Source organism: Aethalodelphis obliquidens, unplaced genomic scaffold (assembly GCF_003676395.1).
Source record: "Aethalodelphis obliquidens isolate GAN/ISIS:26980383/991018 unplaced genomic scaffold, ASM367639v1 scaffold16, whole genome shotgun sequence".
Lineage (NCBI taxonomy): Eukaryota > Metazoa > Chordata > Mammalia > Artiodactyla > Delphinidae > Aethalodelphis > Aethalodelphis obliquidens.
Genome location: NW_020837960.1, coordinates 33735285 through 33751748, shown reverse-complemented (window position 1 = coordinate 33751748; position 16464 = coordinate 33735285). Strand labels below are relative to the sequence as shown.

The following is a 16464-nucleotide window of genomic DNA, read 5'->3' as shown; positions in this document are numbered from 1 at the left end:
GTCTGCCCCCGGCCTCTGTATGGCCTGCCTGTCTCTCACGTACCTTCTCTCCGTCCTTCTCAGGCTTCATCGTTTTAGGCTCATGAGCAGCTTTACACCCTAGGATTGTGGAGAATAATAAGGAATGACTGAAACCTAGGCCATGTAGAATGTTCTGTGAAATGCTAGTTTTTCCTTTCATACTTATTATTCTTCTGGTTATGAGAGTAATGTGTAATTATTGAAGAATGTTTGGAAAATCCATAATTAAAAAATGATGAAGAAAGGTTACCACTGTTGTTAATGCTTTGAGTGGTTGTCTTTCAGTGTTTTCCCTTTGTATTTCTTAACTTGGTTGAAGTGCAGTTCTTCATAATTTTGCTTGTTTCCCCGCATTTAATATTACTCTGTATTTTCTCATACCATTAAAATTATTTATACACAGAAGTTTTAATGACTGCACCATGGATTTGGTTATACCATTCCCATATTTGGTTTTTACATTGTTTCCCTTTTTTGCTTTTGTCGGTCTATGATGAACTTTTTTTTTTTTTCAAATTTCTGATTATTTCTAGAGTATATTCTAGAAGTGAAGTTACTGGGCCAAAGACTATCACTACTCCCATCCCTCCAAAGAGTTTTGGTTGTAAAAATTTTCTGCTTTGTAGTGATTTTGAAAGAAATATGTTTCTTATTACTCAGTTTTGAAAATTCCTAATGTCTTCCAAGATCCTTTCCCCCGTATGTATTTATATATATCTGTTGGTAGGTCATTGTATGCATATATGTGTATGTGACGTCGTATGAACGTTTTTAAGTTGTGGAAATACATTGTCATACGGCCTTCTGGAAAGTTTTTACCAATTTATACTGCTATCATCTGTGTATTAGAGGGTCTTTCCTTCTAGCTCACATAAAAGTTTAAGACATGATAATAGTCAAATTAGTTTCAAAATAGCTATTTTGTCTTTCTTATAAGTATATTAAAAACATAAGTGTATGAAAAAGAACATAACGTTCAGTCTTACTGTTGAGAATATGGTACATTTAATTCCAACCTGAGATTGCAATAGAGGTATAGCTTTGCAAACTTTCCCTTTCTCCTGCTCCTTTAAATACCTAACAATAATCTTGAACTTTTGACTATATCAAGAGTATATGTTTGATTTTGTTAATTCTTTATTTAGTTCACTTCCAGTTTTTACTATTTAAATAACTCGTAAGAATATTCTTATCCATGTATGTTGGGATACGTAGTACCTGAGGACTATTGCTGGGTCAAAGCACATTTATTATAAGAATTGTGTTCCTGTTCACACAAACTCTTAACACAGGGACTGTAAAGTATGCATCAGGAAACCAGATACACCTCTTGCTCCTGAGTTTATGGATTAGCTCCTGTGTGTGCTGTCTTTGTTTGTCATAGAGAATTATAACATCTTGGCTGTTTATACTGGCTCTCAGACTAATGGTGACTTGGGCAAATTAACCTCTATCCCTTACTGTCCATTGTATAAAATAGAGAATGATTAGGTCTCTTCCATTCCTAAAAATATTTTGATATTGGAGGAGGTGAAAATTTGAAAGTAGGGGAATGTAAGAACTGAAGCATAGATAAAAGGAGCCATTGCATTATTTATACAGGGCCTAGCACGAAATTGAGAGTAATTGCCACTTTTCAAAATCAAGTTGATAGATAGATGCCTTTAGGGTTAACTAGGTTCCTTTTCAAAAAAAAAAAAATTATTTATTCTGGCTCTGCCGGGTGTTAGTTGCGGCACGTGGTATATTTAGTTGCGGCATGCGGACTCTTAGCTGTGGCATGCATGTGGGATCTAGTTCCCCGACCAGGGATCAAACCCAGGCTTCCTGCATTGGGATCAGGGAGTCTTACCCACTGGACCACCAGGGAAGTCCCTAACTAGGTTCCTTTAAGTATATATTCAAATGACAAGCCTGCAGGGTTGAAAGTTCTAAGGAGCCACTATTTATGTTGCAAAAGCTATTACTTCTAACATGTATTCAAATATTTTTATAAAAAAAATATTTATTTATTTATTTTTGGCTGCATTGGGTCTTCGTTGCTGTGCAGGGGCTTTTCTCTAGTTGCAGCGAGCAGGGGCTACTCTTCATTGCGGTGAGTGGACTTCTCATTGCGGTGGCTTCTCGTTGCAGAGCACAGGCTCTAGGCACATGGGCTTCAGTAGTTATGGCATGCGGGCTCAGTAGTTGTGGTGCACGGGCTTAGTTGCTCCGCAGTATGTGGGATCTTCCTGGACCAGGGATCGAACCCATGTCCCCTGCATTGGCAGGTGGATTTTTAACCACTGCGCCACCAGGGACGTCCTCAAATATAATTTTTGATTGAAAGCCCTTCATAATATGGAATTGCCAGTTTGTTTCAGTGATTTGCTTTCTTCGTGTTCCTTAGTATTTTTACCTCTTTATTAAAACAGGTCAGTTACCCTGATGATAGCAGGATAACAGGATTCCAGAAGGCACTCTGTTTACTCTGTGTATAGAACATATATTTATTTGGAGGGGTTGTGGAGTAAAGTAGAATTTGAATAGCAGTATATGTAGCCCCTTGAAACCATTAGGTTGATGGACTGGGTCAGAACCAGGAAATTGCCCTCTTCAAGGTTTTGGTAGTAAAGAAATTTCCTCATACTCTGGATATATTTATACATTGTTTCTCATATGAAAGGGCATCTTTTTTGTATGGAAATACAAATTTCAGAAGAAACTAGAAAGGAAAAGTATTACAAGAGACCAAAGTAGTAGAAATTATAATAGAAGTGGTAGCATGAAAAGTTTCAAAATGAAAAAACATTATGGTGTATTGGTATTGTAGTGTGAGTCTGTGTAACAGTAAGTAGTATGGTGAGCTGGAGACATCCTGCTAAGTCCCAAAGAAGCTTACTAAGAAGAGGAGGGAGAACTCAGCACCCTGGTGGTCGGTTCCCCAGGCCTTAATGCTGTGCTGTTGAAGCTGTGCTGCTGGCAGCGGTAGAGCAACGGGATGTCTCATCGGTCACTAGACGTTGGCTTAACATCACCACTTCTGTGTAACACTCTCATTTCTTTGATATTATGTGGTATACTTAGAAGCCATGAAATGAAACATGTAAGTGGAAAAGCTGTTCTTAGAAAGGTTTTTTTTAAAATTTTTTGGCTGCACCACGTGGCATGTGGGGATCTTAGTTTTCCGACCAGGGATCGAACCTGAACCTCTTGCATTGGAAGCGTGGAGTCTTAACCGCTGGACCACTAGGGACGTCCCTAGAAAGATGTTTTGAATATAGTCATTTGTAAACTTTATCTGAGCTATGTTGTATTTTTTTTTTTTCTTTTTGCGGTACGCGGGCCCCTCACTGTTGTGGCCTCTCCCGTTGCGGAGCAGAGGCTCCGGATGCGCAGGCCCAGCGGCCATGGCTCACGGGCCCAGCCGCTCTGCTGCATGTGGAATCTTCCCGGACCGGGGCACGAACCCGCGTCCCCTGCATCGGCAGGCGGACTCTCAACCACTGTGCCACCAGGGAAGCCCAATCCGAATTGTATTTGTCAAAGGTTCTGGTTGGTTAAGATTTTATTATATATTTATGTTGATGTATGTGTTCCTCGCTTAAAGTAATATTTTGTAAATTCTTCCTGTTTAGTAACTAATGGCTAATGTTTTTTAGTGCTGCATATGTGCCAGTCATTGTGGTTTATAAACCATGTATTATCTCATTTAAAGTTACCATTTCCAGTTTAGAGAAGAGTTAGGCACAGGGTTAGTAACTTCCCAGTCTAGTAGGTAATGGAGCCTGAATGTCAGCCATCAATTCTGACTCCAAAGTTTGTGCCCTTGACCGCTCTGCTATACTGCGCCTTATCGATGTCTGAAACTTGGACAGAATGGGAAGTTAAAACTGTGTCTCTGATATAAATTTCAGTGTATGTGTTTTTGTTTTGGTTTGTTTTTTTAGATTCTTGGATCTCCCAGTCAGCATCATTTCCCCGAAATCAGAAACAGCCAGGGGTGGATTCTTTATCACCAGTGGCCTCTCTTCCTAAACAGATTTTCCAGCCTTCTGCCCAACAGCAACCCACTAAACCAGTTAAAGTCACTTGTGCAAACTGCAAAAAGCCTTTACAGAAGGGACAGACAGCTTATCAGCGAAAAGGATCAGCTCACCTCTTCTGTTCTACCACCTGCCTCTCTTCCTTCTCTCACAAGCCTGCTCCAAAGAAACTTTGTGTTATGTGTAAAAAGTAAGGTTTACCTTCCAGCATATTTCCTTATGGTTGAATATTGGTGGTATAAAATGTGAGAAAAATTGTTTTAGAGGTGAATTACTATGTTTTAAAAATTCGTAAGCTTGTTTGAATATTAAAGCCAAACTCAAATTTGTAATGGCTTTGGAGTGTTCTCTGTCAAGCTGAGGTGGCTCAGGATTAAAAGCCTTCCTATTTGGATAGGCTTTGGGGTTGCTTTAGATACTAGGCCCTTATAATTAATTTTATCTGTAATCTCCATTGGACTTGAATTCGTAAAAATACATACATGCTTATTTACGTTATTAATTATAAGAATTTAGTTCTAGCCAGACAAAATTGTTAAGCAATTTATGTATAACTAGTTTTGTATTAAAATAGGTCAAAATTTGGACTACCTTCATGTTAAGATTATTAAAAATTGGCAAATCTTTGGATATTATATGCATTTATTTATGTTTGTCTTGAACGTTGTCATTTTAATACCTCTTCAAGACTCAGGTACCTTTTTTTTGACAGCCTTGGAGTGACAGGATCCTCTTCTGCCATTTTTTAGGTCTGGTCTCACTAGTTAAAAATGAGCTGAATATGGTATGTTGTGTGCAAGTATTAAACAGGTAGATTTTCTGTACCATCTCTTGAAGCAGCCCAAGTTTGTAAAGATATTTTTAGATATTAGAACTGGAAAAGGCTGAGCGCTCTGTATACGTTTAGTAAATTCAAATATTGGAACAATTGTTATACAGTTTTTTGGTTGCTTTACAGTAGTAGACTTGCATACGGCAATATAAGACCTGGAACTTCAGAATTAAAGGAAAACTTCAAAGGTCATCAATATTGTCATTTCCTAACATTTCTAATTGTAGTTGAAAGCTGTATAGAATGGTAGGTGGGGTTCTTTTGGGTTATGGGATGTATTTAAGTTCACTTATCCTCTCCATATTCCTGTGACCTAGGTACCTCATGCTTTCTACGTACCCACGAGAGGGAAATTGAATAGGTATTGTAAATTTATACCTCAGTAAATTAGGCCTTGACGTTAAACTCCATGTAAATAACAAGTTTTTTTTTTTTGTTTGTTTGTTTTTTTTTTTAAAGTGGTTCTAATATCTGAAAGCCTTGTTAAGGAGCTTGAAGATAAATTGAGTAGTGGCTAGGGTTTAATAGTATTGCTTCTCAATCTTCTGTGTTCATATTTTATTGCCAAGAGTTTTTAAATAGTAAAAGTGAGTTAATGAATCTAAAAATGGGTTTCAGTCTATGGAAATTAAAAATGTCAGTTATTACTCTTTGATTTATTTTAAAGTAGAGTTTGACTTTGCTGCTCCTCGTATTTTTCAGAGATATAACTACAATGAAAGGAACCATTGTTGCCCAAGTGGATTCGAGCGAATCCTTCCAGGAATTCTGCAGTACATCTTGTCTGTCTCTTTATGAAGACAAACAGAATCCTACTAAAGGAGCGCTGAATAAATCAAGATGTACAATTTGTGGTAAACTAACAGAGGTCTGTGTTTTGTGCTTTATCATTTAGTTCTAATTAATGGGAATATTTTTGACTTTTAACAGTTTTGACATAATCTTTCATCAGTATGTATTTCCTTAAAAGTGAGGGTATATAAAACCTATCTTATAAATATCCCATTATGTAATCCCATTCTCTCATGGGGAGAATGATTTACAAAAAAATTGAAATATAACATCAATTGACTTATTTCCTGAGGTTGGAGCACTCACAGAAAACCCATAGTGTTTAAATAGACTGACTGCACATGAGAGCCAGCAAACGATCTTGCTTAAGAAGCGGAACGAGTGGAGGGGATGTTTTTGAGGACTTCGTTAAAAGTGTATTACGGTTTTTGCATTTGATGAAATAAAAAGAAATCTGTGCATACATGCTTCATTTGAATTATTTATAATGTTAGTCCTCTCCTCCCTGTTGTACAGCAGTGTACTTATATTTAAATAATTTCCTTTTAGATTTATCTAAAGATTTCCAATCTGTTTGGAAGTTTTATACTAACACTGCCCGAATCCTGTCACTTTTAGATACGTCTAGAGAAGTTTGTACGATGACCCTGGTGGTCCTCTCTGCCTTGCACCGTATATATGTGTGTATAAAAAAGTTTAAAGAAGAATGAAATGTACTTTGTCTTGCCTTTTCCGTAAACCAGCTTTACACAGAAAAACTGAGGCATTTTCTTTCTATTGGAGCACCTTGTTAGTTAGCTACGTGTCATATATTAATTTGTTTTTTAAAATTTTGCTTGTTTTTCTTTTAGATTCGCCATGAAGTTAGCTTTAAAAATATGACTCATAAGCTGTGCAGTGACCACTGCTTTAATAGATACAGAATGGCCAATGGTCTAATAATGAATTGCTGTGAGCAGTGTGGGGAGTACTTGCCCAGCAAAGGTGCTGGGAACAATGTCTTGGTCATTGATGGTCAGCAGAAGAGATTTTGCTGCCAGAGTTGTGTCAGTGAATACAAGCAGGTAATTCATGATCTGATCAGAATCAACCGTTGTTTTGAATGTGCTTTTAAATTGCTATAATAGTTTCACTCTAACAGCATTAATTAACCAGATTTATCTTGAAGTCTCATTTAATTCCATTATTGTCTTAACATCGTAGCGATAACCAATCTCAAGTGAATACTGAAATACATGTAGGTTATTGGAAATAAGTTTGTGATTTTACATAGAAAGGTAAATGCTTACCAAAGTGATTCCTTTTTTCGGTGGTGGAGAGGGGTCGTAAATATGGTTTTTCAAATTGTTGATGCTTAGCGTAGGAGTGATTATTTTATTTCCATTTGATTGTTAATTTAAAATTTAAGGTCTTTGACTTAGCTTAGTTTATTTTTTAATATATACCTGTGGTTTCAAAAGTCAGAGCGGTCTAGCTCCCATTTCTTTCTTCTCTTGTTTCCTACTTATCCTTTATACATATCAGTTTTTAATTCTTACTATTTTGTTTTCTTTCTGAAGAATTAAGGAAATAATGTATTCTTAGTTTCTCTTTTATCAGTACAAAAGGCAGCATACTGTATGTACTGTACTGTACCCTCCATTTGTATCTTGGAATCATTCCCTGTCAGTATATTCCTTATTCTTCCTTACTCCTTTTATGGCTGAGTTAAATTTTCAGGAATTCTGTGAGCCAGTTGTTAAAACACCCATTATTAAAAAGTTAAGTTATAGAAACTTACAGGTAAATTATCTTTGTATTAGTCTGCTAGGGCTGCTGTAACAAAATACTGAAGGGCTCAGACAACCAAGAATTTATTTTCTCACAGTTCTGGAGGCTTAAAATCTTAAGATCAAGGTGCCTTTCTGGGGTGGTTTCTGGTGAGGCCACTCCTCCAGGCTTGTAGCTAACCTCCTTCTTGCTGTGTCTTCACGTGGTCTTTCCTTTGTGCTCAGAAGGAGAGAGTGTCCTGGTCTGTCTTCTTGGACCTAACCTATAGGGCTTCATTCAACCCTAACCGCCCCCCTTAAAGGCCCTATCCCAAATACAGTCTTGTTGCGGTTAGGGCTTCAAGATACTCATTTGAGGTGGGGGGAGACACAATATTGAAGACAAAAGAAAATAAATACTTTAAATGTACCACTTCCTAATTATCTTATTACATTTCAGTATTACCTGTGCTCTTGAGGTTATTTACATTATTTGTGAGATGGAAATATTATACATAATGGTGTGCTTCTGTGTATCTCTTCCCAATTTCATGTTTAGTTTTATGTTGGTGGCCTGAAATTAGCCACGGTGGGGAGAGTCTCATGGTAGATGTTACAATAAATATGGTGCTTACTTTCACCTCCCGAGAGCTAGTGGTTAACCATATACAAGACAGTACGGGGTTGACTGTTGTTTATTTGATCACTTTGCTGTTGGTGGTGTTTGGGTTATTTCGTGTTTTGCTGCTGCAGATGACAGATGATGAGTAACCTGTGCAGGAACAACCCCGAGGTCTTGTGGGTTCAGTTCCAGACCAGTGCAGTGGAGCGAATGTCGTAGTAGAGCGAGTCATGGGAATTTTTTGGTTTCTCAGTGCACATAAGTTGTTTACTATTAAGTGTGCAATAGCACTGTGTCTAAAAAAATGTACACACCTTAATTAAAAAAATATTAACCATCATCTGAGCCTCAGTGAATCATAGTAGTAGCATTCCAAGATCACTGATTATACCAAGAGATCACCGTAACAAATAGAGTAATAATGAAAAAGTTTGAAATGTCGCAACAATTACCAAAATGTGATACAGAGGCACGAGGTGAGCAGATGCTGTTGGGAAAATGGCTCTGATGAAGTTGCTCGACGCAGGGTTGCCACAGACCTCCAATCTGTAAAAAAGGCACTACGACAAGGTCTGCCTGTATATCCTTGACTCTGTGGAGATGTTGTCTCAGGGTAGATTCTTAGAAGCAGGATTGCTCAGCCAGAGGTACGTGCACATGTTAGTTTGTTAGATACTGTTAAATTGCCTCTGTTAGAGGTGGACCAGTTTGTATGCCTTTCAGCAGTGTATGTGGAAGTGCCCGTTTCTCCGTAGCCTCTCCAGCAGGGACTTTTAGCACTTTATTCTGTTTGATGAAAACAGTATGTTTAGTAAAATTTGTACTTCTCTTATTAGGAATGCTGATGAGCAGCTTTTCGTATTTCAGAGCTCATTGTCTTTCCTTTTCTGTGAACTGTTTGTTTACCTCTTATACCCATTTTTCTGTTTGGGCTTTGGTTTGTCTTAGTCTTTCCCCCATTAAGTCAAACTTGTAATGAGCAAAATGCATCTGTAATTTGTTCATGAAACAATTATTTAGCAACTATTATGTTGCAGGTACTGTGCTAATTGCTTGAAATAGTCTGATAGGAAGTACAGTAGATAGTTCCTGCTTTCGTGGGATTTGCATTGTGCTGATATAGTTCAGATTTGTTAACATAAGGAAGGTTTTGCAGTGATTGAAAGGATCAGACTGATTATAATCTCCAGAACTCAGTGTGGTGTTTGATGTTGGTGATGTCATTGCATTAGTTATCTTCTGATACCTAGGTTTGGTAAGAGCTAGCTGCCCTGGGTTAAAGTCGTGGCCCAGCACTCATCCTCTGTGTCCTGGGCATTTGCTTAAATCCACCCCCCCGCCCCACCCCTGCACCCTGCCTTTTTTCATCACGTGTCTTGCCTGATGGTATTTCCTGCAGTTTTTAAAAATATTTATTTATTTTTGGCTGTGTTTGGTCCTTGTTGCTGCTTGCGGGCTTTCTCTAGTTGTGGCGAGCCAGGGCTTCTCTTGTTGTGGAGCACAGGCTCTAGGCACGCGGGCTTCAGTAGTTGTGGCTCATAGGCTTAGTTGCTCCGCGGCATGTGGGATCTTCCCGGACCAGGGCTCAAACCCGTGTACCCTGCATTGGCAGGCAGATTCTTAACCACTGCGCCCCCAGGGAAAACCCCTACAATTATTTATTTATTTATTTATTTATTGCGGTACGCGGGCCTCTCACGGTTGTGGCCTCTCCCGCTGCCGAGCACAGGCTCCGGACGCACAGGCTCAGCGGCCATGGCTCACGGGCCCAGCCGCTCCGCGGCATGTGGGATCTTCCTGGACCGGGGCACGAACCCGCGTCCCCTGCATCGGCAGGCGGACTCTCAACCACTGCGCCACCAGGGAAGCCCCCCCCTACAATTTTTAATGAGTGGAAATAGTAAGTACCTTTTCCTTTTCCCAGTGGTAGTGCCTTTGGTGTTTCCTCATTAAATTAGATGCCAGCTTCAGAGTTGGTAAATATATTTTATCACATTAAAGAAGAATCCATGGATTTCTTTCATTAAATGTTTTATCAGAAATGAGAATCGAGTTTTGAAGGTCTTTTCAGTGTCTATGGCAGTGATTGTATGATTCCCCCCCCACACCTTTCTTTCTTTATTTTTTTGGTGGCGTCAGGTCTTAGTTGTGGCATGTAGGATCTGCGTTGAGGCATGCGGGATGTTTCGTTGCAGCGTGCGGGCTTCTTTCTAGTTGTGCCGTGCAGGTTCCAGAGCGCGTGGGCTCTGTAGTTTGCAGCACATGGGCTCTCTCGTTGAGGAATGCGAGCTCAGTAGTTGTGACACGGGGGCTTAGTTGCCCCGCGGCATGTGGGATCTTAGTTCCCCCACCTGGGGTAGAATTCGCGTCCCCTGCATTGGAAGGTGCAGATTCTTTACCACTAGACCACCAGGGATGTCCCTCCCCATCCCTTTAAATCTATTAATATGTGAATTATTTTAATGGATTTCCTAATTCATCTAAACATTCTTGCATTATTAGAATAAACCATACCAGATCATTATTGTATTTTAAATTTTATTTCTAATTGTTAATATTTAGTACTTTTCCATTGGTATTCATAAGTGAGATTAGTCTTGAATTTCCTTTTTTTGGTGCAGTCTTTAAGATATCAGTGTTATATTTGCTTTATAAAAATGCTCAGAGGAAAGTTCATACCCTTATATACTTAAATGAGTAAAAATGAACATAAATGAATTAACTATTAAACTCAAAGTTGTAAAAAGAAAATAAAGTAAAAGACAAGAAAAAAGATAAAAGTAGAAATTAATGAATTAGGATATAAAAATAGTACTAAAATAATTCAAAATGCTGCTTCTATAGGAAATCAAGTCTTTGAAAAACTAGACAAACGATTGTCAATCAGGAACAGAGGTTTAAAAATGCACAGATTCACAAAGATAAGAAATGACAAGTTGGACTTAACCCATCAAAACAGAGAAAATTGAAGAAAATCAACAAGGGACTACTTTGTCCAACCCTATATAGAAATATTGAAAACCTAGATCAAGTGAGTAATTTTCTATCAAAATATAATTTCCCTAAATTGACTCCAGAGCAGATAGAATAAGGCAGAGAAATTTCCATAGAAGAAATAGAGATAGTTATCAAAGAACTACCCCACAAAATGAAATAGGCTCAGATGGTTTTACAGGGAAATTCCATCAGATTTGAACTAGGCAACCTTAGTGTTATTTAAACCATTCCAAAGCATTAAAAAGGGTGAAAACTACTCATGTTAAAAAAAAAATTGTGAAGTGTATATAATATAATATTCCTAACTTTAACCATTTTTAACTATACAATTGAGTGGAATTAATTACAGTCATAATTTGTGCAGTCATTACCTCTATTTCCAGAACTTTTTCGTGACCCAAACAGAAACTCTGTGACAATGAAGCCAATAACGCCTCATCTTCCCCTTCACCCCTGACCCTGGTAATCTCTCATCTACTTTCTGTCGATGAATTTGCTGATTCTAGGTATTTCATATAAGTGGAGTCATACAATATCTGTCCTTTTTGTCTGGTTTATTTGCTTAACATAATGTTTTGAGTTTCAGCCATGTTGTAGCATTGTTTTTTATGGCTGAATAATATTCATTGTATGCATATACATTTTGCTTATTCATTTATTTGATGATGGACATTTGGGTTGTTTCCATCTTTTGACTATTGTGAATCATACTGCAATGAACATTAGCATATAAGTATCAGTTTGAGGTCTGTTTTAAAGTTCTTGTGGGTGTATACCTAGGAGTGGAATTGTTGGGTCATAGGGTAATTCTATGTTTAGCTTTTTGAAGAATGGTTAAACTGTTTTCCACAACAACTGTATCAGTTTAAATTCCTACCAGCAATACATGAGGGTTCCATTTGCTGTCCATCTTTGCCAACACTTGTTACTTTCCATTAAATTTTTTTTTTTATCATAGACATCACAGTAGGAGTGGAGTGGTATATCTTTGTGGTTTTGACTTGCATTTCCCTAATGACTAATGATGTTGAGTATGTTTTCATGTGCTTTTTGGCCATTTGTATGACTTCCTATAGAAGTCATATATAGTTTGTTTAAATGTTTGTTTATTTGTTTATTTGGCTGTGTCAGGTCTTTAGTTGTGGCATGTGGGCTCTTAGTTGCGGCATGCGACATCTAGTTCCCTGACCAGGGATCAAAGCCAGGCCCCCTGCATTGGGAGCACAGAGTCTTAACCGCTGGACCACCAGGGGAGTCCCTCATTTTACTTTCTTGATAATGTCATTTGCAGAAAACTTTTTAATTTTAATGAAGGCCAGTTTGCCTCCTTTTCTTTTGTTGATTGTGTTTTTGGCACCATATCTAAGAATTACCAAATCAAAGGTCAAGGTCGTTTATCCCTATGCTTTCTTCTAAGAGTTTTATGGTTTTAACACATATTTAGGTCTTTGGTCCATTTTGAATTAATTTTGTTGATGATGTGAGGCAGGCATCCAACTTCGTTCTCTTGTGTGTGGAAATCCAGTTGTCCCAGCACCATCTGTTATTGGACTTGTGTGGGTTTTTTTGTTGTTGTTTTTAATTTTTTTACTTTTTCATTTATTTATTTAGTTTTTTGGCTGTGTCATGTGGCATGTGGGATCTTAGTTCTCTGACTAGGAATCGAACCTGCGCCCTCTGCAGTAGAGGCTTGGAGTCTTAACCACTGGGCCACCAGGGAAGTCCCTGTTAATTGGTCTTGTGATATTTGTCAAATATTAATTGGCCATAGATGAGTAGGTTTATTTCTGATAACCATCTTTGTAGGAAGTTTTGAAATCAGGAAATGAGTCCTCCAACTTTGTTCTTCTGTTTGGATACTCTAACCCCATTCTAGTTTTGTATGACTTTTCCATTTCTGCAGAAAAGGCTTTTATAATTTTGATAGTGATTGCATTGATTCTGTAGATCGCTTTGGGTAGTACTGACATTTCTGCAATGTCAAAGCTTCCTATGTATGAACATGGGATGTTTTCTCATTTACTTAGGTCTTTATTAGCTCTAGTAGCTTTATTGTTGACCCCTTGGGGTTTTCCTTTTTTTCCTTTTTTTATAAATGTTTTTATTTTTGGCTGCGTTGGGTTTTCGTTGCTGCGTGCGGGCTTTCTCTAGTTGTGGCGAGCGGGGGCTACTCTTCATTGTGGTGTGCAGGCTTCTCATTGCACTGGCTTCTCTTGTTGCAGAGCTCAGGCTCTAGGTGCGTAGGCTTCAGTAGTTATGGCACGTGGGCTCAGTAGTTGTGGCTCTCAGGCTCTAGACGCAGGCTCAGTAGTTGTGGCACACAGGCTGAGTTGCACCTTGGCATGTGGGATCTTCCCGGACCAGGGCTCTACCCCGTGTCCCACTGCATTGGCAGGCGGATTCTTAACCACTGTGCCACCAGGGAAGTCCCTGGGTTTTCTTTATATAGAGTCAGTTCATCTCCAGTAGTGATAGTTTTACTTCTTCCTTTCCAATTTAGATGCCTTTTATTTCTTTTTCTAACTTGTTCTGGCTAGAACTTTCACTATCATGTTGAATAGAAGTGGCAAAAGTAGGCATCCTTTTCTTGTTCCTGACCTTAGAGGGAAAGATTTGTGTCTTTTCTCCTTTGAGTATGCTGTTAGCTATGGGTTGTTCATATATGGCATTTGTTACGTTGAGATGGTTTTCTATTCCTAGTTTGTTGATTGTCTTTTATCATAAAAGGGTGTTGAAGTTTGTTAAACTTTTTCTTCATCATTTGAGATTATCATGTGGTTTTTACCTTCATTCTATTCATGTGGTAATTACATTGATTATTTTACATTTGCATTACTGGGATAAACCCCACTCGGTTATGGTGTGTAATATTTTTAATATGCTGCTGAATTTGCCTTACTGATATTTTCCTTTAGATTTTTGTATGTATATTTGTAAGAGATATTTGTCTGTAATGTCTGTCTGTCTTTGGATTCAGAGCAATGGTGGCCTAATGGAATAGGAGTGGGAGGTGTCCACCGTGTTCTGACCTGGGGAGAGTTTGAGAAGAATCTGTGTTAGCTCCTCTTTGAATGTTTGGCGGAATGTCTCAGTGAAGTCATTTGATCCTGGCTTTACTTTGCTGCAACGCTTTTGATGACTGATTCAGTCTCTTTACTTCTTACAGGTCTGTTGATATTTTCTGTTTCTTCCTGAGTCAGTTTTGGTGTTTTGCATTTTTTTTTTTTTTTTAAAAAGTGCAAACCACTCCAGGTATTTATTTATTCATTTAATTTCTTTTTTTACCTTTGGCTGCGTTGGGTCCCCGTTGCGGCGCACGGGCTTCTCACTGCAGTGGCCTCTCCCTTTGCGGAGCACGGGCTCCAGGTGCATGGGCTTCAGTAGCTGTGGCACAGGGGCCCAGCCGCTCTGTGGCATGTGGGATCCTCCCAGACCAGGGCTTGAACCTGAGCCACCTGCATTTGGCAGGCGGACCCCCAACCACTGCGCCACCAGGGAAGCCCCTGGTTTGCATTTTTTAAGGGATTTCTGTTTCATCTAGGTTATCCAGTTGTTGGTGTATAATTATTCATAGCATTTTCTCACAGTCCTTTCTTAGGGAATATTTGTAGTATTGTCCCTACTTTCGTTTCTCTGTTTTGTTCTTTGCGTCTTTTTTCTTAGTATAACTAAAGTTTGTTGACTTTTTTGATCTCTTCATTGGCCAGCTTTTTGTTTCAGTGATTATATTTTCATACTCGTTATTTCTCTGCACTCTATTATTTCCTTTCTTCTGCTGGCTTGGTTTTAGCTTTCTCTCTTTTTCTGTTTCTTTAAGGTGTAAGTTATGTTATCGATCTTCTTTTCAAAAATAGGTATTTGCAATTATAATTTTTCCTCTGAGCACTGTTTGCACTGCATCCTGTCACTTTTGGTATATTTTGGTTTTGCCTCGACTCATCTGTTAAGTATTGAAAAATTTCCCTTGTGATTTCTTCTTTGACCCATTGGTTAAGAGTGTGTAGTTTTTATATCCCTGTATTTGTAAATTTTCTAGTTTTGTTTTTGTTATTCATTTTTTATTTCATTCTGTTATGATTGGAAAAGATACTCTGCGATTTCAATCTTTATACATTTATTGGGACTTTTCCTGGAGAATGTTTCATGTGCACTTGGGGAGAACATAGCAGCTTGTAGTGTTATTCAGATCCTGTATGTAAGTGCCAAAATCCCGTGTGGCTGGTCTGTCCATTATTGAAATGGATGTATGTATTGAGTTCTACAGCTGTTACTGTAGAATTGCCTGTTTTTCCCTTCACTTCTGTCAATGTTTACTTAATATATTTTGGGTCTCTGATATTTGGTGAAAAAGTTTATAGTTGTTATATCTTCTTGATGAATTTACCCTTTTTCCAGTATGGTTTTGTTTTGTTTCTTGTATTAGTTTTTTGACTTAAAGTTTATTTTGTTTGATGTTAAAATTTTTTTAGAAATTTGTGGTGTATTGTGGGGATTCTTGTGGTTTATCCATTCTAGGGTTCTTTCAGCTTCTTCTCCCTGAAATTAGTCTTTTGCCTAATTTGCAGTGTTTTCAGACTTTTGAGCACTCGTTCAGCCCTGCCCTCTTTTCCTCTCCCTCCGGGACTCTAATAATTAGTTATTATATTACTGTAGTTACAGTCCTGCAGGTCCCTGAGGCTCTATTCTTCTTTATTTTTACCTCCAAGGCTGTGTTATTTCTGATATTCAGACTGGATAGTTTCTCTTTTCCCCTTCCGTGGTCTTGTCCTCTGTCTTTTCCATTCTGCTCTTGGTCCCATCCATTGGGATTTTTGGTGGTTGTTATTTATTTTACTAATACTTAATTTTGTTTAGAACAGTTTCAGTATTACAGAAACATTGATCAGATAATACAGAGTTCTCATGGGATAGCCCCTCCCCGCACCGTTTCCCTCTGTATTGACACCTTAAATTGGTATGATAATTTGTTACAATTAGTGAGCTCATATTGAAATATTATTAGTATGTAAAGTCCATAGTTTACGAAAAAAATTAAGAAAATCTGAATAATGTTCATTTCCTGTTCCAGGATCCCATCCAGGATGCCACATCACATTCAGCAGTTGTGTCACCTTAGGCTCCTCTTGGCTGTGACATTTTCTCAGACTTTGACGAGCTTGACAGTTTTTAGGAGTCAAGTGTATTGCAAGAGGCCCCTCTGCTTTCATCTGTAGGCAGACCGGGCTCTGGGTTTAGGAGGGAGATGACAGAGGTGTTGGCCTTTTGCACTTTTGCAGTTTTCATCACATAACAAGGGTACATGTCTCAACATGACTTATGACTGTTGGTGTTGATGTAGATCACCTCGCTCAAGTGGTGTCAGGATTCTCCACCGGAAAGCCTCCGCCGACCCCCCCCCCCCCCCCCCCCCCCCCCCCCCCCCCCCCC

General features: G+C 38.6%; 1 protein-coding gene across 5 annotated transcripts in view; it reads left to right on the top strand.

Annotated features, from left to right (window-relative positions):
- Positions 1–16464, top strand: part of ZMYM2 (zinc finger MYM-type containing 2) — an 84192-nt gene that overhangs the window by 22704 nt on the left and 45024 nt on the right. For 4 of the 5 annotated variants that reach the window (XM_027116750.1, XM_027116749.1, XM_027116748.1 and 1 more), the window contains 3 exons: positions 3951–4236; positions 5581–5746; positions 6522–6734. In XM_027116750.1, the coding sequence (XP_026972551.1) occupies positions 3951–4236; positions 5581–5746; positions 6522–6734 (665 nt within the window). The remainder of the gene's footprint in view (positions 1–3950; positions 4237–5580; positions 5747–6521; positions 6735–16464) is intronic. The other variant, XM_027116752.1, reaches the window with a different exon arrangement.